Genomic DNA, 27735 nt, shown 5'->3' on the forward strand with positions numbered 1-27735 from the left:
AGGGTGACACAGGTAAGAGAAATAATTCAAATGAATGCAGTCAAGTCACGTGTATGCAGGCTACACAATTACAGATTATTAATATAGAACAATTTTATTTTAGTTGCTGGGTGTTCCAGCGGGGCCAGTGGTTACGATGCTGCAGCTGAGCAACCGTCTGGACCCAGCGTCTCCACGGCACGCGGCTCTCAACCCTCCAGCAGTGGGCGTGTCCTCACCGATGCAGTCCTTGAAATGCAGAGGGAAGTCAGTAGTTCAATCAGAGAGGTGGCCAAGGAGTTGGGCGAAATCAAGACTGACTGAAATAAACTGCACCATGAGGGAATTCTTAAATAAATAATATTTTCCACACCTCTTTTTCTTTATAAGCGACGCATCACTTCCAAACGCTGGCGCACAGCAGCAGCAAATGGCTCAAATGCGTGGGGATGGGGTTCAGGGTCGGGGCCAACACAGCAATCAGCGCCAGGGGGTAGAGGCACGTTTTTAAGCTGTGCCACATTGTGTAGCACAGCACATGCCAGCACGATTTGGCACACACTGTCACTTTCACGTGTTTCTTCCATCTACCGACGGTGTCGCCGTTTCTCATTTCACCCGTTTTTGTGCGTACGCCTGGGTCAGAGCTTGCGTGGAGGACCGCACATTTTCCCGTCAAGTTTGCTTTTTATAAATCTCAACTATTGCGTAGAGAGTGGCGTACGCCTTCTTTTGTGCGTACGCAACGTTTATAAATGAGGCCCCTGGTTTATATGTGCTCATCGGGGAGAAGTCAGACCTGAAACTGCATCTACAGCAGTGTTCTAAAACCCAAACGAACTGAACCAGATTAACCTCGGTCATTAACAGCTGAAACAGATGACCAGGTTGGGGAAGGTATCCATTGTCTCCTACTCCAGCTGAGAACAAGATACTCCTAACGACCTGAAACCGTGTAGTCTACGGAATCAATACTATCCAGTACTATCCAGTTTCAGGTCTGACTCCCCCCCATGATCGGTGTAGTTTGGGGACCCCAAACTACATCATTCATTTACTTTGAATTCATAATGCATATCCATTTCAATGTAACACTTTTTTTCAGACTTATCTTTAACATTGAAATTATGCAAAGAAAATAACTGTTTCTTTCAGATTTTTTAAAAAATCTATTTATAGAACTGTGAAGGATTTAACTATTTTTTATTCAACAGTCTTCATGTACCACTGTTTTCCACCATAAAGGAAACATGAACTTTCTCCCTGAGTTGCTGGATTTTTGTGAAGGCAGTTTTTATACTGAACTAACTGTGGAGGGAGCTCATGCAGCATATGTGTATTCATCATATGTGCATCTCCTTCTAGTTTTTAGAGTCCCCCGTGATGATTTAACCAACAGCTACTCTTGGTTGAAGGTGAATACACCCTGGACAGTCTGTTGCATGGCTCATGGATCTGGAGCGATCCCGATCACTATGCCGGTTACTGGGAGGCCAGCTGGCGGCCAGACAGAGACCCACTGCAGGATGAAGAGCCAGCCTTATTGATCCTCCTAAACTTTCTGATATTTTTCTTATTTTCATTGAGGCAATATTAAAAAAGGTCTCCTGATTTTTTTCTTGTTTTTATTTTTAGTCTTTCTGGTTAATGCGGGATGCAAGCCTTCAAACCCTGTCAGAGAGTGAACACAAATGTGGAGAACACATTTGGGACTTAATTTTAAGATTCATTTTAAATACTTGTGGCCAACAGATCCACCCTTGGACGCACTTAAAAGAAGATTTTCATCGGAGGGGGACTTTAAAGACTTCACACCTCCAGGGATGCTGTAACCAAGACCACCCAAGACAAAATCGCTATACCCAGTAAAGCCATTCTCCGAATGTGGCTAGCTCTTGCCTCACGGTGAGAAGGCCCTGGTTCAAATTCCGGCGTGGTTCCTTCTGAGTTGGCATGTTCTCCCCCTGCATATGTAGTGTTGGTCTTAGAGATTAACTGGTTACTCTAAAGTGTTCCTAGTGAGTGACTGTGTGCCCTGCAGCAGACTGGAAAAGTGACTGAAAATGAATGCTTTAATGAAAATGTTCATATCTTGTTCACCAGTGTTTGGGGAAATTTGATAAATATCTTTTTGAAGAACAAGGTCACATTTTTTTTCATTAATCATAATGTTTCTTTTTAGTAACAAGGTCTTCACCTTTGGAATAACTTACTGTATTTTTACGACCATAGGGCGCACTGGGTTATAGGGTGCAGTCTCAGTCATGGGTGATTTTTCAGTCTTTGACACATTCAAAAGGCGCACCGGCTGTTAGGGCGCGGCCACGTACACACCCTGCTCTGACCCTCAGAGCCTCCTGAGCGGGTTAATAATAGAATCAGTCTCCTTTCTTTGAGAGGAAACTTTTTTTTATTACTGTTCTTCCTAAAAGAGTAACACAAACTGAATGCTCACACACTGACTTGTGCCGAGTGTCTCCCCCCTCTTTTCTGCACACGCGTGAGCACAGTCAGTGTGTGTTTTAAAATGTTTCAGGAGCAAATCTGAGTTGGTTGTGATTTATTTTTCATTTTTCATTTATAAAACAGCATCCAAAAATCCATCAAAAACCTCATCTGTACCTTCTGTAAATGAACAGCTGGACTACATTTCAATCAAACACGGCAGCTTCCCTTTTTTCATTATCAGAGCCTGTCTCGTTGCAGCACGGCTCCAAGTAGACACGTCAGCCCAAGCTTTTACAATCCATTCACAAATTGTGGTGTAACTCACTACCTCCCACAAAAATAAAAGCAGAGTTTTCCTGCCCCGTTCTGCGTATTTCTGCGTATTGCCTATTCCGCCACTGAATGAAGCTCTGGTCCCTGTAACGGTCCCCTATTCAACAGGCACTAGTCCAGTGGCTATGGACTTTGACGGTTACTTAAAGCCCAATATTTCAGAAAAGTTTGGACTGGTGTTGCGTGTTGGGTGACATCAGTCCCAGAGGAAGTTTCTGTTGCCCAGATCGTTAACCCTACCGATAACACTAGCCGCGGTTACATGGGCAGAATATCTTGATCGGATCAATGGTCGGCTTAAAATTCACCCGTGCACATGGGCACAGAAAATCTTTTTCTGATTAGAACTAACGTTCCCATGGCTCACACTTTCGGTCGGAATGAATCATCTGGGCATGCGCAGTAGTGTAAAATCACCCGGATGAGGAAATAGGTCCCGTTGTAAACAAACTGCTGTCACAGACAGACAGCATGTGCAGCAGCTCCGTAATACGAGACGATCTTCCAAATGTGCTTTTATTAATGTTATGAATAATATGAAGCGCCTGTTCGCTCATCGTTATATTTAATCCGTGTGGTCAGTGCTTTTTTGTGAAAGAATTAATCTGGAAGAAGGCTTAGGACAGGCTAACACAGGCTAACATCATTAGCAATGATTGGCACAAAATCCAGGACCGTGCGAGAAACGCAGCAATCTGCATCCTGGCTGCACATAAATATGTGGGACTGTTGTGGTTCCGTGGGCGTGCCTCCGCAGTGACTACTCCTCACCTGCTCCTCATCATCTCCTCACCTGCAGCTCATTACAGAGAGTATTTATTCAGAGAAGGAGCCGTCGGCAACGCCAGATTATTATGAAAATCTGCCAGCCCGTGTATTTGCCTCCCTGTCTGTCAGCAAACTCTGCAAGTCTGCTAATCTGCCTTCCTGTTCTCCTACCCTCCATTCATCCCCTCTGCCACATAATTTTAAAACCCAGTGCGCCACTCCATTTTTGTGTCCGCGCTTGGATTCTGCAAAGTTCCTCCGGTTTCACAACAGGGAATAACATCAGCCTTTATTTTGTCGGGACACAACTGGAAACACAAATCCACGTGGTTGTTTGAACAGTTTCTAAGGACTGAGCGACATTTATTTCTGCTCTGAAAAGTTCACAAACCGCCCCAAAGCCACTCTGTGAGCTAGCGGCCCGGGCTCTGTTCGAACACGGTTCCTCCTGAGTCCTGCAGCCGCTAACCCAGAGCGGTGGGTCGGCTCGCAGTCTGAATTCTCCCACACATAACAAAATGCACACGTAAAAAAGCACCACCCCCCACCCCCCAGACACAAAATTATTAATCCAGCTGCTCTGCTCACTCGGGTGCCAGTGGACCGAGTGAGCGTCAGGGGGACACGAAGCGCTCCTTCCCCGCATCTCCCTCGTGAGGGGTGAAAGAGAGGGGAGAGCCAGCGGGGCGAGAGCGGAGCGGTGCTTTTCATGGGGCCTCCGCAGAGCAGCTGCTCGGTCCCATATGCGCTCCAAAGCTTTCTCTCAGCGAAACACCATCTATGCGTGACGTAAACGAAAGCAGTAGTGACACACGATCGAAATGACCGTTTACATGCTCCACGATCGGATAAACGATCGGTACAACCCACCTATCTCGATCGGAACAAGTCTGATTGGGGCAGAGTATTCCGAACGGCGCGTTTACATGACGCATTTTCCTTCCGATCGGGCGTTCATTCCGATTCCTTTTGCCCATGTAAATGTGGTCAAGAGGGAATTTATTTTTCTTTTGGCAGATGCACACAAACAGGCAGGAGACGGAGGTATCAAGATTAAAATTGTTTTATTACAAACCGTTAAAACCAATTAAAAATGGACCTGTTTAAAAGACATGCACAAACAGATTCAGTATGCTGAGGAGACTTAAAGGGAGGTGGAGGCTCCCAGAGAACAAAGATAAAATTTCAACCCACTCACGTGATGCAGACCACACACACACACACTTGTGAACCCTTCACCCAAGGACACGTCACTCCAAACTGGGGGGATAGCCTCCACCTAGAACTCAGGGCTGGCACCTGAGTCCTCAGCACTGAGGGAGGGGGGAAACAAAGGTGGATTACACAATAAAATGCACAACTAAAACACAGTACTAAAAGAATTGTATAAAAATGCTAAAAACAAAATAAAAGACACTCTCGTGAGAGTAAGTCCGCCCGTAGGGTGCTGCTCAATGAACGGAGCGCGGCCGAACTTTTATTCTCGTTGGTGGTGGAGGATTCAGGCGTGACGCCCCGTTTAGTCCTCCGTTGCTCAGGCTAAAAGGCAGCTGAGGAGCACCCGGGCCCGGCAGAACCCTGGTCAGGAGTCTGCAGGGATTCTGATCACGAGCGGTGACAGTTCCTTAAAATATTGCTAAAAGCAGGTGGAAGCGTCAGAAAGTCCCGGCGCTGCAAGAACAACAAACATTACCAAAATAAAACAAACAGCTTAAGGCAAACGCAGGACTTGACCCTCGCCAGCTTACCAGACAGACTGTTCGTCACCTGGGAGGCACACTCAATTGCAGAGGCTGTATTTTTCTCAATATCTGTGCCTGCAGGTCTCATCCGGAGCTGAAAGAGCGTGTCAGTAAGAGGAAGCGAACAAACTCCTGTCATTAGCCTACCACCGCTACTTTACCTGTGAGGCTAACCGGAGGTGTGCAAACAGGAAGTGGGCGGTTCCAATGACCAAATGCTGCCCATGGCCAAGTCAACCCTATGAGGCCACTGCTAGTAATTATCCTCCCGACTGCACCTAAGCCAATTAATCTCCAACTACCCCTGGCTGCAGCCTGCAGAAGTGCACAACATAGTGGAATGCTGGAACGCTGAGGAATGTGTACACGCTGTGGAATGTTAACCCCGCCCACTTTGAGCCTGTCTTCTTCATTGGTTTTACAAGTTTCCATGTGCAATATTGCCACCTACCGGTTTTTAATGAGTTTTTCCTTACCGTGAAGGGGGGGGGGGGGGGGTCTAAGGGCAGGAATAACAGTTTAGTTTAGTCTGTTTTCCACAGCAGACGGGCTCAATGTGGGCGGGGTTAACATTCCACAGCGTGTTCACATTCCTCTGCGTTCAAAGCATTCCACTATGTTGACCCATTCTGCAGGCTGCAGCCAGGGCTTACTCATTAATCCTGCCACATAAACGCGGCTACTGTCACGTTGAAACAAGGACTACTTTTTGGGTGAGTTTTACGTGTTGACTCCAACTGAGGTCGGGCCTCTCTGTCTGTCCCCAAAATAAATTTTGTTCACTCTGGAAGACTCCCCAATCACTGAAGAGCAGTGAGCTAAAGTTTCTGCCCTTTGGGAAGATTTGGCTCTCTTACTATTCCTCTGGCAGAGATCTGGGTCGCTGCACGAAGGTTAAACATCATTTTTGTACAGGTGACCTTGCTCCTATTAAACATCCTTGTTGGATCTCTAAACATAAGCCAAAACTTCTCAACTATATGCATGAAGGAAAAAGAAAAAAAGACACATTTCATCATGTGGTTTTCTTAGGTCGTGTTATTTTATTTTGGTTTTCTCCTGTGAATTCTCAGGTGTGTTTTGAGAGTAGACACCTGAGAAAAGCTTCTACCACATTCTTTACAGGAAAAAGGCCTCTCTCCTGTATGAATTCTCAGGTGTGTTTTGAGAATAGATGCCCGATTAAAGCTTCTATCACATTCTTTACAGGAAAAAGGCTTTTCTCCTGTATGAATCCTCAAGTGTGCTTTGAGAATAGACACCTGAGAAAAGCTTCTACCACATTCTTCACAGGAAAAAGGCTTCTCTCCTGTATTAATTCTCATGTGCCTTTTGAGAACACCCTTCTGTGTAAAGCCTGTACCACATTCTTTACAGGGAAAAGGCTTTTCTCCTGCATGAATTATCAGGTGACTTTTGAGAACACCCTTCTGTGTAAAGCCTGTACCACATTCTTTACAGGGAAAAGGCTTTTCTCCTGCATGAATTATCATGTGCCTTTTGAGAACACCCTTCTGTGTAAAGCCTGTACCACATTCTTTACAGGGAAAAGGCTTTTCCCCTGCATGAATTATCATGTGCCTTTTGAGAACACCCTTCTGTGTAAAGCCTGTACCACATTCTTTACAGGGAAAAGGCTTTTCTCCTGCATGAATTATCAGGTGACTTTTGAGAATAGACGCCCGATTAAAGCTTCTACCACATTCTTTACAGGAAAAAGGCCTCTCTCCTGTATGAATTATCATGTGCCTTTTGAGATTACACTTCTGTGTAAAGCCTGTACCACATTCTTTACAGACATATGGTTCTTCATCAGACTCATGTTGGCTCCCTGCTTCATCCTGACTATCAGTTTCATTAATGTTCTGCTGATTGTTTAGATCTGCTTCACTGCTCTCATCTTCCTCATTAGTAGGAATCTCCATCAAGGTACCAGCCTCCTGTATCAGATCAAGTTGCTCTTCATCCTGACTAATGGAGAGTTCTTCTTGCTCTTCTTTAATTTGAGGAGAATTCTGTTGCTGTGGCTTGTACTGTTGCTGTTCTGGTTCCTCCTGTATCAGATCAAGTTGCTCTTCATCCTGACTGATGCAGAGTTCTTCTTGCTCCTCTTTAATTTGAGGAGAATTCTGTTGCTTGTGCTTGTACTGTTGCTGTTCTGGTTCCTCATGCTTCACACAAGAGTGTGAATTGTGTATTGTTATCTCCTGGTTATCCAGAAAATGTTGGGCAGGGTCTGCAAGGACACATAAACAAAATAAATAATATTAATTTCAAGAACAGCATTTCCTCTGTCTGAAAACATCCACCAGTGTCAAATAAGGCTGCAGTAAATAACACTTTGTTATTTACTGCTTTGTTACTATCCTTCAAATGGCCCCACGATGGACATGCCAGTAAATTTTACCATCAGCATCAATGTTGCCTTTATTTTTTAAAAGAGGTTGTTGTCTGTCCTTCTGCCTTGCTGACCTTATTGTTTTATACAGAGTAGATATATGTTTATTAGAGCTGGGCGAAATGGCCAATAAATACAATCTGAGATTTTTTGATTTTTCTTTCCAATTTTAATTTTAATTATTTTTTCTCTCCCTGCTTTTACAACAAATTATGGATTATATTTAACAAAAACTATTTTATCTCAACATCTCCTTTGGATTTTGTCTCTTACACAAAGTTCAACTAAGTAAAACCTGTAGAAATATTTGCAGATCAATACAGCAGATGTTTTGTGAGCTACTGCTAGCTTGAGCATCTCATTAAGAGAAATACTTGAACGCACTTGGCAACATTTTTGATAACAACTGCTTTGAAATGGATTTTGCTGTGTGTGGTTTGACGCTCCAAGTTTAAAGTCACAACTCCAGTGACCAAAATCTCATTTCTGACTCACCAGCCAAGTTTGTTGGTACATAAAAAAAATCTACCAACCAAATTATTCCATTATTTTACAAACAAAAACTATAGGTGTTATTTAAAAAAAAAAGATGATATGATGGCAGCGGTGCGGCAAAAGGCTGCAGAGGGCGAAATCATGGTGGATGGAAAGAAGATCTCTTTCTACAACGACCTGTCGGCTGCGGTGCTGCAAAAGCAAAAGGAGTTTACACTGGCCAAACAGCGTCTGAGAGAAATCGGCGTGGAATACTCCATACTGTTCCCGGTGAGGCTGCAGGTCTCATTCAACGGCTCCAGGAAAACTTTCCTCTCTCCGACGGAGGCTCTGTCGTATGTATCCAACATACAAACATACATACAAATAACGGCTGAATGAGGACACCGGTGGTTCTAAATAAGGCGTTGATTGTTCCTAATATTTACCTTATGACTCATGTTCATGCCCTGTGTTTTTTTTTATTTTTAATTATTTCTATTTTTATTATTTTTTTCTGTCTCATCTTCTTCTGAAGATGTGATCATACCGAACCCGCATCATTTATAACTAGCATCTTTATTGGATCAAAGGAGAACTACTCCTAAAGTTAAACATTAAGTAGCTGCCTGCCACAGTATGGCATTCCTGCTGGTTGTTTGTGCACCTTTCCCCGGTGTCTTTCAGGAAAGCAATCCCCGCCCAACCTGGGGAGAAACCCCTCACCTTTTTTTTCCATTTCGTTTTAGTTCATTGTTCTCTGTTGTTTTTAGTTTTTATGTATGGTGTTCTTGGATGTTGTTTCTGCTCAGCACTGGTCTGTTATGTTATTTAGTGCAAACCCAGATAATTATACTTGTTTCTTACAGTCTCTCATATATCTCATTACTTATAATGTCACCAACTAAAGTCAAATTTTGTTCATGGAATGTAAGGGGTCTGCGGAGGAAAATTAAACAGAGGAAAGTGATTTCTCTTCTACGCAGGGAGAAAGTGGGTGTGGCATTACTACAGGAGTCACACCTCAATGATAATGAGCATCTGAAACTGAAACATGGCTGGGTTAGTCAGGTCTATTTTTCCTCTTTCACAACCAGTAGCAGGGGCGTGGTCATACTTATGAATAGGAATTTTCCTTTCCAGATTGAGACTTGTATCAAAGATAAATATGGGAGGTATGTTATCATCAAAGGTGTCTTGCAAGGTAAAGAAATTACCATTATGAATCTGTACTGCCCACCAAATTATTCCCCTGATTTTTTGACTAAAACATTCTCTCAATTCTCTGAATTATCTTCCACCATTTCCCTGATAGGAGGTGATTTTAACTGCTTACTTAAGATAGATATCCTTCTCGAAGCTCGCCCCCAACCAACCAAGCCAGAGCCCTTTCTGCCATTTGTGACGAAATCTGTCTAGCTGATGTTTGGCGAACCCTTCATCCCACTAAAAAAGAGTTTACTTTCTACTCTCCTCCTCATAAATGCCACACTCGTATTGACATTTTTTTATTCCAAAAGCACCTTGAATTACTTTGTGTACGAATTGTGCAATACAAATAAACTTGCCTTGCCTTGCCAAAAATTCAGATGCAACAAGTCTCTTCTTGTGAAATTGGAAATATTTTGGTTAGTGATCATGCAGTGCTGTATCTAGAATTGACCGTCACCTGTATTTCTGTGAGTAGTAGGAGGTGGAGATTTGATATGCACCTTTTGAAAGATCATATATTTACATCATATTTTACTAAAGAATTTAAAATCTTTTTCGATATCAATTCAAAGTCTAGCAATAATCCCTCATTGCTATGGGAAACATCCAAGGCGTTTATCAGGGGCCTAGTCATTGGCTATTCTGCGTCCAAAAAAACGAAACAAATGGAGCAACAAAAAAAGCTTGAAAGGAAACTGCAGGATATTAGGAGAGTGTTAACAACATCATCTGATCTATTATTATTACAGGAGAATTGTGCTTTAAAAGCCGCTTTAAATACATGGCTAACTCAGCGGGCAAAAAGCGTCCGTCTTTTTTCCAAGCAGAGGCTATATGAGTTTGGAAACAAACCTAGCAGATATTTGTCACATCTAATAAAGGCCCAGACTGATTCTGAAACAATTACTTCAATTGTTGATGCTACCGGCAATCACTACTTTGATAATATACACATTAATAACATGTTCAAGGAGTTTTACAAACAACTATATGAGTCAGATCTGCATCCAGGAGCTTCAGATGAGATGGTGTCCTTTCTTTCAGGGCTGACCCTCCCTAATATCTCTGAAACTCAGAAAGCTGAACTGAATGCTCCTATCACAAAGGAGGAGACTTACTAGGAGCACTTAAATCACTTCAATCAGGTAAAGCTCCTGGGCCAGATGGTATAACTTGTGAATTTTATAAAGAGTTCCATCATGTGCTGCTAGAACCCTTTCTGGGTAAATGGTAAATGGTAAATTTCTTCCTACAAGGACAAAGCGCTTTACAGTCACAGACCCATTCAACCAGTCACACACACATTCACACACACAGTCACACACTGGTGGTCGCTCCGCTGCCAAACACAGGCGCCCGCCTACCACCAGAGGCAAGGTGGGGTTCAGTGTCTTGCCCAAGGACACTTCGACTCATGGGCGTGCAAGGCGGGAATCGAACCTGCAACCTTACGATCATGGGACGACCGCCCTACCGCTGCACCACGGCCGCCCCATGCTAGATATTACACTTATTTTAAAAAAAGGGAAAAACTCAGAACATTGCTCTAGTTATAGGCCTATTGCCTTGCTGAACCTGGATCTGAAATTATTATCAAAAGTTTTGGCACTGTGACTAGAAAATGTCCTGCCCTTTTTAATAAAAAGAGGACCAGACAGGCTTCATTAAAGGTAGGAGTTCCAGTCATAACATTAGGAGACTTTTAAATATTATTAATATATGTCAAGTGCAAGATATGGACAGTCTAGTCATCTCACTAGACGCGGAAAAGGCATTTGACCACGTTGAGTGGCCTTATCTACGTCCTACATTTATTCAATTTAGGGGAAATATTTATACAATGGGTTAAATTATTGTACCATAACCCCTTGGCCTCAGTTATCACAAAAGACAGTTTTTCATTGCATCGCTCAACACGTCAGGGCTGTCCTCTCAGCCCTGCACTATTTGCTTTGGCGATAGAGCCTTTAGCTGAGTCCATCAGGCAGGACCTGATTATACGGGGAGTCTCTGCTGGTGGAACTCAACATAAAATATCATTGTATGCTGATGATATCTTATTGTATGTATTGAAACCCCCCATCTTCTATACTTAGACTCATTGAAATGATTCAGCATTTTTCGACATTCTCAGGTTACAAAATTAACTTTTCCAAATCTTTAGCCATGCCAATGGGAAGACTCAAAAGTAGAACTAACACACTGGTACCATTCCCTTTCCGCTGGTTATTATCAGGATTTGTATACCTCGGTGTTCAGATCACTCCCATGTTTCATCAGTTGTTCAGGACTAACTTTACACCTCTCCTTAATACTATTAGAAAGGACCTTGAAAGATGGAACCCGCTTCCCCTCTCCTTGCTTGGTAGAGTAGCACTAATTAAAATGAATGTGCTACCAATATTATTGTATCCCTTACAAATGATCCCATTATTGTTCTCCAACAAATCTTTGAAGTTACTCAATGGTTGGCTGAGTGAATTCATATGGCATAAAAGGAAACCAAGGCTTAAACTTTCAAAATTACAGCTTCCCATTTCCAAAGGAGGCCTAGATGTACCCAACTATAAACTTCATCACTTGTCATCTATTTTAAGATTTGTGGAAAAATGGGTGGGGGGGCGACCCGACATCTGTCTGGCTAGGCCTCGAAAAATCACAGACTCACTGCTCACTTCCTGGCCTTTTGTCCTGTAAAGATCTTAAATCTGTCAGAAATTTGTGCTGTAACAACACTATAATCACTAAGACAGTTAAAGCGTGGTTCTTGGCCAGGCGGGTGGAGGGGAGGTCTCTTTTAACTCCTATGCTTTCTCCTATACAAAGCAACCCTGAGTTTCAGCCGGGCATGATTGATGCAGGTTACAACATCTGGACACAAAAGGGGATCAAGAATATGTCTCATCTGTTTACAGGAAATTCTTTGTCTTCATTTGAACAGCTCCGTGTCAAATATAACCTCCCTAACAGTCACTTCTTTAGATACCTACAAGATTTTATATTTAAGAAATTCACCTTGACCTCCGATGCTACGCCCTCACAACTAGAGAAGCTATTGCTCAAACATCCTGGTAAAAAAATAATCACATGCTTTTATAATGTTCTGAATCAGACCAATTCATTGACTGTACTAAAGCAATAGAGAAATGGCAGGCCGACCTGGGTGTGTTTATTGATAAGGATACATGGAATGCTATTTGGAACCAGACAAAACAAATATCTGTTTGTAATCATGCCAGGCTTTTACCGTATAAAATTATTCACACACTGCAAATTTCTCCAAACAGAAGACATCAGATGAACCCTCAAATATCACCAATGTGTTTAAAATGTAAATCAGCACTGGGAACTTATTCTCATTGTATCTGGTTCTGCCCTAAAACTGTATCATATTGGAGAGACATTTTGGAGGACATGGAAAAAATATTTGGGACAGCCCTGGCCCTGAATCCGGTCTCGTTGCTTCTGGGTTATAGCGCTGATAAAGTCATCTCTACTTCTAGCAGATTGTATGACATCCTAACATATGCCGCACGTAAAAATATTTTTCTGTCATGGATCAGTGACAAACCTCCATCCAAAGCAAACTGGCATAGACTCATCATTGAACTCTTTCCTCTGGAGTACTTTACCTGTCTGCTCCACTCAAAACGTGGACCCCCTATCTCCACTTTTCCAGTCTCACTACTGCTTCCATACTAAACAACGTGAATGTGGACTAACTTTATTTTTGTTATTGTTACTTGTTTTATTTATTTTTATCTGCATCGTAGGAAAAGTAACTTTAATCTGGAATACACTTTTGCAAAAATGTACATGATTCTGGACCAATGTTCTGCTGAGCAATGTTTGTGTTTGTTAAAAACTATGCTTAAAAGACAATAAAAATACTTTTACAAAAAAATGATGATATGTTAAATGCAAGCAGAGAGGAAGTCACAACATAATATAAACATCAGATAAAAACAATTGTTTTTTTCTATAAGGAATTCCTGTATAGATTTTTATTCAATCTCTGCTTTTGCTGTTTTTACGGAATGTTTTATTTTCAATCACAAATGAGTTGTTTTTTTGTTTTCTTGCTGAACAATTGCCCCATGAGAAGAGGAGTTTCAGTCAGTCACCTGTAGTCTGAACAAGCTGTAGTCAAATTAAAACCTGCTGAGAAAACAAGAACAGTTTTACTAAAGGGGAGCAGATTGACAGAAAAAGCCCTTTATCAGCATTTTTATGAATTTGTTTGATAAGAAGATAAGAATTAAAATTTTAAATCTTAAAGATTAACATTTTTTGCCTGGATGAATATAGGATAAATGACAAACAAGCACTACTAAACAATAGTAAAAGAAGAAGAAGCACCTCCCTGCTGCTTCTGGTTTGTCCGGTATGAACCCCACAGGCCGAAACTGCGTATAGCATGTTACTGAATGTGCAACACATGCCTAGTGTGTCCATAGCACAAGAAGAAACAAAGGCATGGAAGTGAGCTCCAGTGGGTCCAAGCTTTCTTTAAAGTGCCTGGAGCAGATGGCTGGATTTTAAGTGGACTGCTACTGATGTAAAGGAGGCTCCTCTCACCTTTGTTCCCTTCATGCCCTTGTCCTCCTCTCACCCATGCCCTCCTCTCACCCATGTCCTCCTCATACCTGCGTGACCTTTTTAAGACTCTGTCACGGACAAACCATAGACCATGGACCAAGCAATCAATAGCAATGGACCAGCGAGCAATCCACCCCCAATGAGGATCAGCATTACTTTAAGAGGAACTTCTGACTGAAATCAGAGCTGAAATGTGGCAACTGAACATCCAAGCTGATGATCAACCCAGACTGAATGGATGACATCGTCATAAACGCTATTCTCAAACCCAGCTGGAGTCAGAATAAATTGCAAAAGAAGAAAATAGATGATTGCCACAATGCTTCCCATAAACATGGATTTGACCATTGTAGGAGTACGCCCACGGAGACAGAAAACTCAATGTGGACATGGACAAGTATTTGTTTCAGGCCAACCAGAAGACACAGTTCAAAGTCAAATGATTTTAAATCATCAAAACATGTAAGCTGAGTTTGATATTATTGAAATGTGATTTCCATTTCTGTTTTATTTTGCATTTATTTTCTAATGTGTATTTTATGTTGAAACAGGTTTGTGTGTTTTCCTGTTTTGTTTCTGGTCCAAATGTCTCTAAATAAATGTGGCAATCACTCCCAGTTGGTGGTAGCTGAGAGTGAAGTCAGATAAAAAGGAATTGTTTGCAAGTGTGACTAATGTGATTCTTGAGAACTTTATTGCGGTGAAGTTTGACACAGTGGTCCAGGTACCACGCAGCACTGTAGTGCAGTTACCAACTTGACAACAGGTTATGGGCCCAGATACCTGATACTATCAGAGTGGTTTCCACTTTTTGTGAGGTAGATGACAACATGCGCAGACTGACTATCGAATTACATAAATGCCAAAAATTGAAAGGGCGTAAAGACAACTAAGCGGGCGTATTTAGAAACTGAGTGAGTGAACCTTAAAACTGTGATGGCGCAATTCTAACCAAGCGACCCCGTATTTTACAACTGAACGGCTGAAATCCTAACTGAGCAGTGATCCTGCTCGGTCAATTCTCATTTGCGCCCTCACCTGGATTTACGCTCAGTGTTAAGGGGGCGTTTTTGTCACTTGGGGGCGGTATTCAGGGGTGTGTTTGTCACTTAGGGGCAGGAACCTTTCTGGTTGATCTGATTGGCTGAAATTTGCATGCCAAGCAGCGAGGTGAGACTTTCATTTTGGGGCTTTAATAGAAAAGGAACGGCGGCTGTAACGTGGATTAAAAGCATTAAAACGGTAACAAATACAGTGAATTTCACATGAGAAAAACTTACAGCACAAAAAACCCGCTGCACTTTCTTACCTTGGTTTTGGGTCGTTGGTTAATGTTTTAATCCACGTTACATCCGCGTTTTTTTCTATGAATGCCTCTAACAGGGGGTGGGGGACAAACAAGTTTGACACAAAGAGCTGACATTTCTAACTGATAGCCAAAGAGCCACACCACACACTGACCTGCCAGACACACACACAATTAAAGCCATGTTATTTCTCATAACCCCCTCCTCTCCTCACAACAGCACTGGATTAAGCGGGGCCGTTTAGTGTTTTTTCTGTATTTAACGTAAACACACATACCGGTGAAACGTGCACGCTGGTGTGTGTTTAAAAAAGGCAGCGAGCGCAAAACTGAGTTGGTTGTGATTTATTTTTTCAGTCATCAATCAGCATTTATAATCCATCAAAGTCCTCATCTTCTGCATCTGGAACAGCTGGGCTACATTTCTATCAAACAAGCCAGCTTCCCTTTCCTCATCATCAGAGTCCGTCTCTTTGCTATGCGGATCCAAAGAACAGTTAAAGCAGACTCCTCAGGCCAAGTTTAAGTCCTGCAGTCCCAAAGTAACTTGCCGGTGTGGGTACCGGATGTTCTCGGGTTGCCGTATGTTCTCGGGGTCCTTCGGGGTCCTTCGACCAATGATGACGTCACACTATTTGATTGGCTGTAAGTTGCCATGACCAATGAGTTAACGTCGCTAATTTCTTTTTTTAAAAACTTTATTGACAATTGCGGTATCATACATTAACAATGACATTAACGTTAACAACGAACAATAAAAATGTAATCAATATTGCCTCGAAGATCAATCACCATTGCCAAACATAACATATTAACATAGAAAATAAAGAATAGAGGGGAAAAAAAGAAACAAGGACCATAACACACAAATAAATAAAAACATAAGTAAAATAAAATAAAGGAACATAGAAAAAATCTAAATAGTCTAATACTAGTTAGGGGTACTCGTGAAGTTTGTATTTCTGAACAAAACTAAGCAATTTCAAGCCATTCTTCTTTTTCATATAATAAAGTGATTGAAAGTAAAAACAGAGCTCTTTATTAAATGTTATAAAAAGTGGTTTGGTCTTCAAAACTTGACCTCACCAAGATGGCGGTGCTCTCCTCGTAATGTCTCCTCTAGTGATATAACTCATTGGAAGGACCCAGAAGGACCCGAGAACATACGGCAACCCGAGAACATCCGGTACCCACACCGGCGCTGCGTCCCGGTAAGGGGGGAGGGGGATGGCTCTTTTCACGGTCATCTGCTGGAAGTAGCAGCGCTGAGCCTCGAGTCGATCTTCCAACACAGGCCTTTCCTTTTTCGTGGAAACTCAGCTGCTGCTGCGTCTTCTTGTCTTGTCGGAGTTGGTTTTCCAGCGTCCTCACTTGTGAACCATGGATTCATTATTTTAAATTCTCTGGCAGCTGAGGTTCGATAAGTTAGAAAGATCTCCACAGATTCAGACTTCCTGCTTCAATAACTCTTCTGATCAACGTTCAAATGTGTCAGCAAGTGTCTCAATCCTTTTGTATTAACACAGAGAGTGAACCACAAATGCATTTCTGAAGAAAAAAGATCGTTTTTTGCCTTTTAATCAGAATTGTTCGCTTTAAGCTGTGAATGCAGACATGCAGCAGCTGGCTGCCAAGGGACCGTCAACAAAGTGCAACCTCTGTGAACTGTGAAACACCACTGTGTAAAAATCAATAATCTTACAAAAAGATCATAAAATTATTATAAAGCATATTCTTGTTACAATACATATTTTGTAGGAAAGTCCATCTTCATTTTATCTTGTTGCATATACTTTTTCAAATTTTAATAAATATGAATCATGACTAAAGTTATCAGTAACTTGACATGACCTTATTGTCATACTAAAATAAAGAATGTCAATAGTTCACTTTGTTTATTTATAGGAATTTTTCATATTTACAAATGGATCAGATGTGGTCAAAAATCCTCAATAGCTCTGAAGATGCCAGAATTTTTTTTTTTTGCATAATCTTTATTTTAGTAGGAAAATATAAAATAAAATAAAATAAGGTCATGATTAGTCAGTACAGGAAGTTTTGTGTCAGTAACTACAGCATCTTCAAAGCCATTGAGCATTTTTGACCAAATCTGATCAATACTTTAATATGAAAAATTCCTAACAATAAACAACGTGAATTATGACATAATCTTTGTTGCAGTAGGACAATAAGGTCATGATTAGTCAGTACAGGAGGTTTGGTGACAGAAGCTTTAGTATCTTCAGAGCTATAGTGCATTTATGTTATGATTCATATCTCTATTAAATTTTAACTTTGACTTTCTAACAAAATTTAGTATAATAAATAATAATGTAGCATGACTATGCTGACGAGTCTTCATTACCAGTTCATATAAATATAGACATTTATTCACTTTTTAAAAGTTTACTGATATTTACAGAATGGTGTTTCACAGAGGTTGCACTTTGTTGACGGTCCCTTGGCAGCCGGCTCGCTGCTCTGTTTGCATTCACAGCTTGAAACGAACAATTCTGATTAAAAGGCAATAAAAACGAACTTTTTTCTTTAAAAATGCTTTTGTAGTTCACTCTCAGTGTTAATACAAAATGAGTGAGATACTTGCTGACACATTTGAACATTGATCAGAAGAGTTATTGAAGCAGGAAGTCCGAATCTGTGAAGATCTAATTTAACCGAACTGCAGCTGCTCTATTCCCGTGTTCCTCCGCGTAGCTGATAGCTGCAGTTTAAACTCATAATCGTGTCTCTTTGCATTTCCAGGGTTTCCAAACGAAGTTGTTCTGCATTATTCACATATCTGCTCCTTTGTACTATGGGGGGGGGGGGGGGTCTTCTTTCACGGCCATATGGTTGTGAAAGTACTGAATATAGAAAATATGATAAAAGGCAGAGAGCCGCACGCAGCTCAAGAGCCGGCTGTTAACCCCCCCCCCCCCCCCCGCACTGAAAAATGAAGGTCCCGCCCCTCTGCCTCGCCGATAGGCCATGCAAATTTCCGCCAATCAGATCAACCAGAAAGGTTCCTGCCCCAAAAGTGACAAAAACGCCCCCTTAACACTGAGCGTAAATCCACATGAGCGCGCAAAAAGAAATTGACCGCGCAAGATCACTTCAGGGTTAGAATTGCGCCTGCGCGGTTTTAAGGTTCACTCACTCAGTTCCTAAATACGCCTGCTTAGTTGTCTTTACGCCCTTTCAGTTTATGGCAGATTTGTAATTCCATACTGACAGCTGATACAAGCCACTGGTCCCGGCTTCTGTTTAACAAAGATGAGAAAAACTATGAACCATGGGGGACCAAATTCTTGGGTCACCTGAGACTGCAAGGATTGAAAAACACCATTTTGAATGCGCCTGACCCTGATGATGACGATGAGCTAGAAATGCAGACGTATATGCTGAACTGATCCAGCTTCTAGATCAGTGTTTTTCAACCTTTTTTGAGCCACGGCACACTTTAACCTTGACAAAAATCCCGCGGCACACCAGCATCCCAAAAAAAAAAAAAAAAAAAGCAGAAACTCATAGTCTGTTTTGATCTACAGCCCCCCCCCCCCCCCCCCCCCCGGCGGCAAGACGTGCATTTTTGTGATAATTGTGGCAGAAAATGCAGGAAGTTGCAGATGTTTTTCTAAAAGATGTAATAAAAGTTAAGTTACATACAAACTGTATGTTCGTTGTGTTTTCAAGACGCTGTCCCTTTAAGCCAATGCATCATGGGAGATGTAGTGTGAAAACTGCGAGAAAACGGCAGAAAGACTCGCGTCTCTGAGCTTCATGGTTTTGTTCACTTGTTCCACGGTCTGATATCGGATTCTGTGGAAAGCTACACCGCTAAAGACGAGCTTTAGCTGGTGTTTTTGTCGGAACTGACTGAGTTATGAGCTAAATTGGAACAAGGAAGTGGAGACTTTAACCACTTCTGATTGGTCAGACTGATGACATGTGATTAAGCCTTCAAGAATGATTGGTGGAGTCGTGGAGACAGTAAAAGCTGCGGGACTTTTCCTTACACAGTTATAGCTGCAGCTATTTCGGGTTACCGTCATTCTTATCAAAATGTCTTTAATAGAATCAAATAAACACAAAGAAAAAAGTATTTTATGATCGTTTATATTCCTAACTACTCAGTGTTTTATCAGGACCTGTTTGGATGAACAAAGAGCTGAAATCCTGGAGATGGGAAATGCTTTTAGATCAGTTAATGAGGGCAATTTTCCACGGCACACTTGACCATCTCCCACGGCACACTAGTGTGCCGCGGCACACTGGTTGAAAAACACTGTTCTAGATGACAAGAGCCTGTTGCTGGTAATGCGCAATGCAGCAAATGAGGGGCACAATGCGCTACAGATCCTGAGAGACTATTATTAAAATGAGGTAAGCCTCCTTTCATCAGTCTTTATACTGAACTGACATCACTGAAAAAAAGTGTGACAGAAAGTGTGACAGAATATATAATTTATGCTGAGATTGTGATCACGGCCTTGAGAAACGCTGGTGAAACCCGGAGCGATGGTCTGCTGGTTGCCATTGTACTGAAGGGGTTACCTGAATCGTTCCAACCATTTGCAATCGATGTAAGACAACAAGGTGAGACCTTGTCATTTGCTGAGTTTAAAACAAAGCTTTAGAGATAGGAGGACACTGAAAAGAGGCGTGCGACTGCAGCAGGTGACAACGTGAGGCTTGCATGCACCAGAGAGGGCAACATGCCGGCCTGAGCGAGGAGCAGAGAAGGCGACAACGGACTTCTTATGCTTCATATGCGGCCTAAAGGGACATCTGGCCAGAACCTGCCAGCGTAAGCTTTGGTGCAGCTTGTGCAGGAGCACCATGCACCAGGAAAGCACCTGCAGACGCAAACAGCACAGAGAACAAGATGATGCACGCTAAGCCTGCTGTGAGACAGAAAACCAGGATACAGAGTTCACTCTCTGAGTGAACGAGGGGAACAGGCATCAACCAGAAGGGCCTGATGGTCGACTGTGGAGCAACTTCACATATCATCACTGATCTCTGGAGGTTCAGGCGTTTTGATGAAAACTTCCAGGCCAAATCTCACTGTGTGGAGCTGGCTGATGGCACAAAGTGTAAAGGGGTGGCGGAGCATCGCGGTGACGCAGAGGTCTGTCTGAGTGACAGCAGAGGCAGAAGTGTGAAGGCTGTATTGAAGTAGGCCTTGTACATCTCATGCTACCCATCTTCAGGACATCTTATTGGGGAAACAGCAAGAGCTGGCAGAGTGACTGTGATCTTCCAAAAAAGGAAGGACGTATTGATTCACAGAAGTAGGCTATATTGTTTACACACAAGTACTGATAGAACCTCTGTTAATCAATGTGATGACCAATGTTAAGGAATGCTTTGATATGAATACATGGCATTAAATTCTGGGACACTGTAACCATGCATTCAGAAGGGGCAAAATGTTGATGGTATGAAAACCAAGAGTTCAACTAATAAACTTTTAATATGTGAAGTGTGCACTGAGGGCAAACTTTACCAAACCAGAAATAGAGAGCCAGATGTAAGAGGTAAAAGGTCTTCAAAGCTTGTTCATACTGACTTGGCTATCCCACTGCACCCAGAGTCCAGAGATGGTCACAGATATATAGTTTCATTTACTGTAGACTTTTATAGTGCAATCTAAGTGTATTTCATAGAGAATAAGAATTATGCTGTTCTTGCTGCAGAAAGGTTTCTGTGTAGTTTCCTGGACCTCCAGTTTTCTGGTAAACTCAGTACAATAGTAATAAGTCTACTGAACAGCTTTTTGAATAAGTATTGCACTGGACATAAGACATTGGCTCCATACTCGCCATATTAGAATGGCACTGCAGAGCGGAGCTGTCACACCCTTTTTGATATGGCAAGATGTATGCTGACTGAAAGTGATCAGTGGTAGGGATGGGTACCGGACCCCGGTATTAAACGAGCCCCGGGGCAAAATTCTTCATGACTGCAGTATCGATAAGATCTGACCTCAACGGTTCTGCTATCGGTACTGGAGAAGTCGCTTTTTTTGTGTCCCACAAGATATAAACTTTATCTTCCATATGTAACTGTACAAGTCAGTCGATTTTCCGTAATTTATGATTATATTATTTTCGCTTTTCTTGCTGAAGAGGAGAGGTCTGTCTGTCTATTTGTGTGCACAGGGGGCAAAGCAGTTGTTCAGACAGCATGTGCACACAGGAATGCTACCAAAGATATACGATGGCGGAAAGAGCCAAATGGTCCAAAATGCGGCTCTTTTCTCACTGTGCTGCGGCTCTCTGTGTTTTTGTAAAATAACTATCATGTTAATGTAAGAGTGTCGTGGTACCTTTAACACCGTCAAGTAGTACCAAGCAGGTAGAAGGAAGAGAGCAGCATAAGCACATTGACTGACGGAGGGGGCGGGTCTGCAGCTGTGAACGCCGGCAGAGTCAGTGCTGATCTTGTAGGGGACACGTGAGCGCCCGAAAACAAAACAAAAATGACTTTCATCCCGCTAGAATAAGACCACCTATTTTCGCATAAAATTAATTAAATTTGCATCAGGGCGTCCCCACTATCCTGTCACCTTGCTGCTACGTTGACCATATGATGGAGAGAGGCGGGGGCGGGGCTTAGACCCACCGCTTATGATTCTAGACCCCACAACAAACTAACAGCTGCTTCCTAATAAAACATAGTTGTCATTGGGGCTGCACGATATGAGGAAAACACGCGATATGCGATATTGGTGATTAATATTGCCATAATGATATAATTTGCGGTATATGAACAAATAGCAAAACAACCAAAAACATCATTTCCATTTCACTGCAACAGTTTAAAATTTGTACTCCAACTGACCCTTGTCAGTAGGAGGACGTAGGAGGCAAACATCTAACATAAAAGGGCTCATCTGAAAGATCAACAACGGAAACGGGTCCTTCTGATTGGTTAAATGCATAAAGTGATTTATTTCATTTGCTCAATATTTCGAGCTGCCATGAGATTGTTTTAGCACATTTAAGGTAACCATTTACTGCGATTTTCGCCATCTTTTGCGGTATGCATATTGCACAGCTTCATGTTGCAATAACGATAAATTTACGGTATATTGTGCAGGCCTAGTTGTCATCCATTAAATTAATATAATTGATTGGGTTTACTGGATTTAAAAAAGAAAAAAAGGAAAATAGAAAGGAGTCTGCATCAAAGTGAATTTGTTTCCATCATCTCACTCATCTGAACTCTGGGTGTTTGACAGACAGAAAATTATATTCAAGGTTGTGGAAAATTGACAAAAGATCAAAGGAAACATCACTCTCATAAAGAATACAAATAATTAAATAATTAAATAAATATCCTGACATCATTTTGAATCAATACAAGTATGGCCAAATGAACTATCACAATATATCGGCAAAAACATTTTTTCTAACACACTTAGGCTGTGTCCGAATTACCGCCCTAACCCCTATATAGTGCACTATATAGTGCAGTCGCCATTTTGTAGTGCTGTCCGAATCTACAGTTCACAAATCATGTGCACTAGAAATTTCCCAGAATTCTCTACGAAAAAACAGTGTGGATCGATGCTCACTCGATCGGCGAATATTGCCCAGAATGCACTGCGTTCATACCAGAATGCATTGTGTGTGACCCACAATACACTGCGTTTGAATTATTCGAAGATGGCGGACGGTTGCGCGAGAAAGAGGACTTAAAATGTAAGTATATCAAGTATCTGTTGTAAAATATATTTGTAAATACATAAGATGATGTGTTTAATATGTTATATTCCTCAATCGACTATCTACATTGTTTTGAAGCTCATCAATTTCGGTAATGCTAAAGCTAACGCTAGCGCGAATTAGCGCCGAATGCTAAAAACAAACGCTGTTGATATTACATAAAAAAATGAGTGAGTTCTAACCGTAGTAATAAGTTATTAACACATTTTTTAAATGTGTTTATATATGTAGGGACTGACGAGGATAAGGAAAATCTGATCCATCTGTGGATGGAGAAAGATAGACTGTTTGTTTTCAGGCAAGCTCGTGCCGGATGGGATAAGAGACACTTGATCAGATTTGTATTTATTTATCATTAAACTGTAATCGATGTCATGTTGGGGTTAAGGTTGTTGTTGAAAGAGGAGAGGAGGAAAGAGCACGAAGGGACAAAGAGTGACAGGAGAGTCTGTTAAGCTTACCTGAGTTTAAAATATTGTTCACAAAATGTAACGTCGTCATTGTTTTTGCAATTTGTTTAATAAATGCAGGAACAAAAATGAATTATTTACATGTATTATTTAAATCTGAGCCATTTTTAACAATCTCAAAAGAATGTTCATATAAATATCAAATGTACATATTTACATTTTCGTTTTATATGTTAACATTTATTTTTATACATCTTAACAATAATCCTGGTCTTCTAGAGTCATGTGTGTCACAGTTGGAGCTGAAAGGAATGCAAAGATTTGTCCTCGCAGACGGACGCCACTTTACCCGTCCTACTGGTTCCTGGTGTCGTCCTGCTGTGGCTCCCAGCAGTCTCCTTTGCTGATGCACAGATTGTGCAGAACTGAACTGCAGGCAATGATTTTCATTGCAAAGGTTGGTTTTACTTCCAGTGCCCCCAGAAATATTGCTTTCCTCCTCATCTGCCAAATGCTCTCTCTCCACCACAGAGCGTGCCTTGGCGTGGTGCTGGTTGTAACGGGCCTGAACCGCATTCCTCATGGGTTCCCTGTAGGGTGTCAGCAGCGTGATGGGATGAGCAATGCAGGGATACCCACCATCACCCAAAAGGATCCTTCAGGTGGGTAATCTTTTATTTACATAAATTGGGCTTTTACGTAGAACCTGTGAACTGTGGACTGATCCTTGATTCCCAACAAAAATATCTCTAAATTTGGCATTAGTCACGTACAGCCTGCAGTTGAATGGAATAAAAAAGCTTCCTGTTAAAATAACAAGCTGCATTTTCTTTTAGGGCCTTTTGTTCTTCAGTGGCAGCCATCAATGCTCCCTACGACCTTTTGGAAGGTGGAAGACCAAGCAAGCTGCTAAAAAACCAGAGGTGACTAATGGCAGTTCATTCCCACTGGGATGCTGGATGACCCTGCTCATCAGCTGGAGGATGCGGTCCGCCGTCCTGTGGACAATGTCACTCACAGTGGACCGTGGCATGTCAAAGGCCCTGGTTACCACACCGTAAGATGTGCCACACGACAGCCAGAAAAGAAACACCAGGACCTCAGTCTCCTATACCCCCCCCAGAGTGTGAGGAACACGAAGCTGCTCCACCAGATGCTCAATGGTCCTGCGGGTCAACCGATCTGCGGGTCTGCCGGTCTGGTCTTGTGTCGGACTGACCGTCAGCGTGAAGGGCCACGACAGACACCTTTATGTTGGCAAAGCAGTAGAGACGTGGAAGACCCTGTAAAATAGAAAAATAATTATTTCATTGAGAAAATTAAATCTGATTTTTTTTTGAATGTTTCATTTTATTCTGATGTCTTACATTTTAGTTTATGACGTATTTATAAATGCTGGAAAATCTCGTGTTTTTTTTTTTTTGCTGGGTTTTTGGATTTTTATATAAATATTTAAAAATTAAAGTATTTTTGTTTAAAACAAGTGATATGGTTTGACTCTGAATAAAAAATACTAAACTTTGATCTCACAAGTGTTTCATGTAGTTAGACTATACAGTTCATAGTCCAGTGTTGAAAAAGAATGTTAAACTCTTACCCAGCAGACTGTGTAACCTTGAGCACAATTGGTAACAAATGCTTAAACTGAACTAATAAAAAAACTTTAAGTTTAACTCACAAGTTGTTCATGTCTGGTCAGGGGCATCCAGAAGGAATCTTCTGAGACGTCTGCTTCTCCTTGCCGCCCTGTGATGCTGCATATCTGCTCGTTTTTGGTTTGATCCCATGAAAAACGTTTGAATTATTGCCAGGAACACGGACAGATTCATATATAAAGCTATTTTCAATAAGGTAGAAGAGAAAACTACAGAAAAAAAATGCCTCCTCGCAAGAGCCCGTAAATCTTTCAGCGGCACAAAAATAAATATTGCCATGGACTAATGACTTGAGGGTTTATTTCTCAACAAATACATAAAATCTACACCAATGTGTTTGTAATTTTATTATTTATAAATCAGCCACGTTTTCCATGATCAGAACACAGCAGATTCATAAATAGTCTTCATAAAATGTTCATATTTATTATATTTTTACTTTGACAAATGGGTGTCATTCTCCGCGTTAAATAGAAGTAGTTCCCCTCCAGACCAGGTGGTGGCGGTAATGCGCCACTTTGTTTTCGTGCCAAGCGCCATTTGAAAACACCCGAAAGAGAAAACTAGTGAGCACGGGTGTCTGAATTGCTTTGAAAATTCAGAGAACTATATAGAGAACTATATAGTGCCGCACTATATAGGGTTTTAGTAGTTAGGGGTAAGGGCAGTAATTCGGACACAGCGTTAGTGTTGCGGCTCCCTGTGCTTTCATCTCAGTGGGAAACTGATCCAAATGGCTCTTTGAGAGGTACAGGTTGTTGACCCCTGGTCTAGCACATCCACGTGCATTCCAGGTTTGTACTGTAACATTATCATGTATAAAGTAAAATGTTTCGTTAAAAAAACAATGCTGTTGCATAATGAGTAGGGGTGTCACGATTTCGAATTTAAATTGAAATCGATCGAAATTACGTCACAGTCTCGAACTTCGAATAAAAAAATGGAATCGTCGATGCTGCCATGCCCCCATGTTGCGTCTGGTTACTTGCCAAGCGAAAAAGTGCTGCAAGTCTATTTGTTAATAAAGTTTGAAAAAAAGAAGTGCTGCAAGTCATCCTCCTCTAACAGCCACTCAAAAGATAGCATGGCAACTGCAGATGCAGGAGACCCATTGACAGAACTCGAATCCCCTCCTCTTTCACAGAAGTCGCTGGTGTGGAGGTATTTTGGATTTCCAGTGAGTTGCAGGGCTCGACATAGCCATTTGTCCGCTGGCCCGGTCCTGTTTTTCGAGCAGTGCGGACCACAAGACTTTACTTTTCACTTGTCCGCTCGGGCCACTAAAATATCTAACGGTTTATATATTCTTCACCTTTTTCAATAAAGTAAATTTTGCGAAAACGTGTACATTTACCTCGTCTTCATAATTTAGTTTTTCTGCTAGTCCTGTGTTCAGACTTCAAGGGTTTCTATGGGAAACCTTTGATCACTTCTCCTTCTCTCCCGCCTGCGCGCGCGCGGCTTTCACTGCCGAGCACCACGCGGCACGCGCTCACTACTTTTTTTTTTCAGACTTTATTGAATGTAACAATTCAATACAAAACAATGTTAAACAGCAACAACGAAGGAACAAGCCAGTGGGTTATTATTACATTTGATTATAAATCCGACACCGTCACTGAAGAGAGACTGAAGCATGTCAGAGATGTGGAAGACATGGCAGGAATAGATAGGAATATGTTAGTAGTTATTAATTAGTAGTATGGACAGCAAGATATTTAATGAATGCATTGAAGATGAAACTGTATCCACTAAGCTTTAAGCTGAATGTCAAAGAATCAAAGGCAACTCCAAATACCTGAATCTCAGACTCAAATGCAGTAGAATGTTAAACTACTTAATTTTGTTTTTCTTTACAACACTGTAAGCAGTAAGTATTTCTAGTTAGCTGAATGATCTCAGTTAGACCTGCACAATATGAGGAAAACTCGCGATATGCGATATCAGAGATTAAAATTGCGATAACGATATAATTTGCGGTATATAAACAAACAGTAAAATAACCAAATAACCATTCCCAGTTTAAAAATTATACTCCAAATGACCCACGTTGACATAGGTTACAAACATCTAACATAACAGGGCTCCATCTGATTGGTCAACAATGTGAAGGCGTCCATCCGATTGGTCAAATGCATTAAAGGATTTATTTGATTCGTTAAATGGTTCAAGCTGCCATTAAATTGTTTTAACACATTTAAGGTTTATGATTTATTGCGATATTTGCCGTTAAAAGCACCATGAAAACTTCTGAACTAGTGTTACCTACTACACTGCAGTGCTCTCTTCAAAACATCTGAAACAGACTAGAGCAGATTTAAGTTTGATATGCTCTATTTTCAGTCATTGAAAAGTGTAGAAATAAGTGATGTCACCAGAATGCACCAAATTGCACCATATTAAAAGTTTCCGGGGGGGCATGCCCCCGGACCCCCCTAAAGTTGCAAGCACCTGCGGAGCGGCGGGTCCCGCTATGCGCGGTGTCGGGCCAGTAACTTTCAGGCAGGGCCAGTAACTTTCAAAAACTACTGGCCCTGTGGGCCAGTGCAAATTTCTGGGCTATGTCAACCCCTGGAGTTGTGTTGACAACGTTCACGTTGTCGACAAAAAAAACAATGGTTTGCAAGCTGGGCTATGTATGTGCGTGTACCGTATTCTCTCACGGGCAACACGACTAA

General features: G+C 41.7%; 1 protein-coding gene across 1 annotated transcript in view; it reads right to left on the bottom strand.

The window, feature by feature from the left end:
• Window positions 1-6298: 6298 nt before the first annotated feature.
• The window catches only part of LOC144990322 (uncharacterized), a 28863-nt gene continuing 7426 nt past the window's right edge, over window positions 6299-27735 (bottom strand). The window contains exon 2 of the mRNA XM_078943505.1: window positions 6299-7506. Within this exon, the coding sequence (XP_078799631.1) occupies window positions 6314-7506 (1193 nt within the window). The 3' untranslated portion in view covers window positions 6299-6313. The remainder of the gene's footprint in view (window positions 7507-27735) is intronic.

This window comes from Oryzias latipes (genome assembly GCF_053564925.1).
Source record: "Oryzias latipes strain Hd-rR chromosome 1 unlocalized genomic scaffold, Olatipes_Hd-rR_3.1 chr1_Y".
Classification (NCBI taxonomy): Eukaryota; Metazoa; Chordata; class Actinopteri; order Beloniformes; family Adrianichthyidae; genus Oryzias; species Oryzias latipes.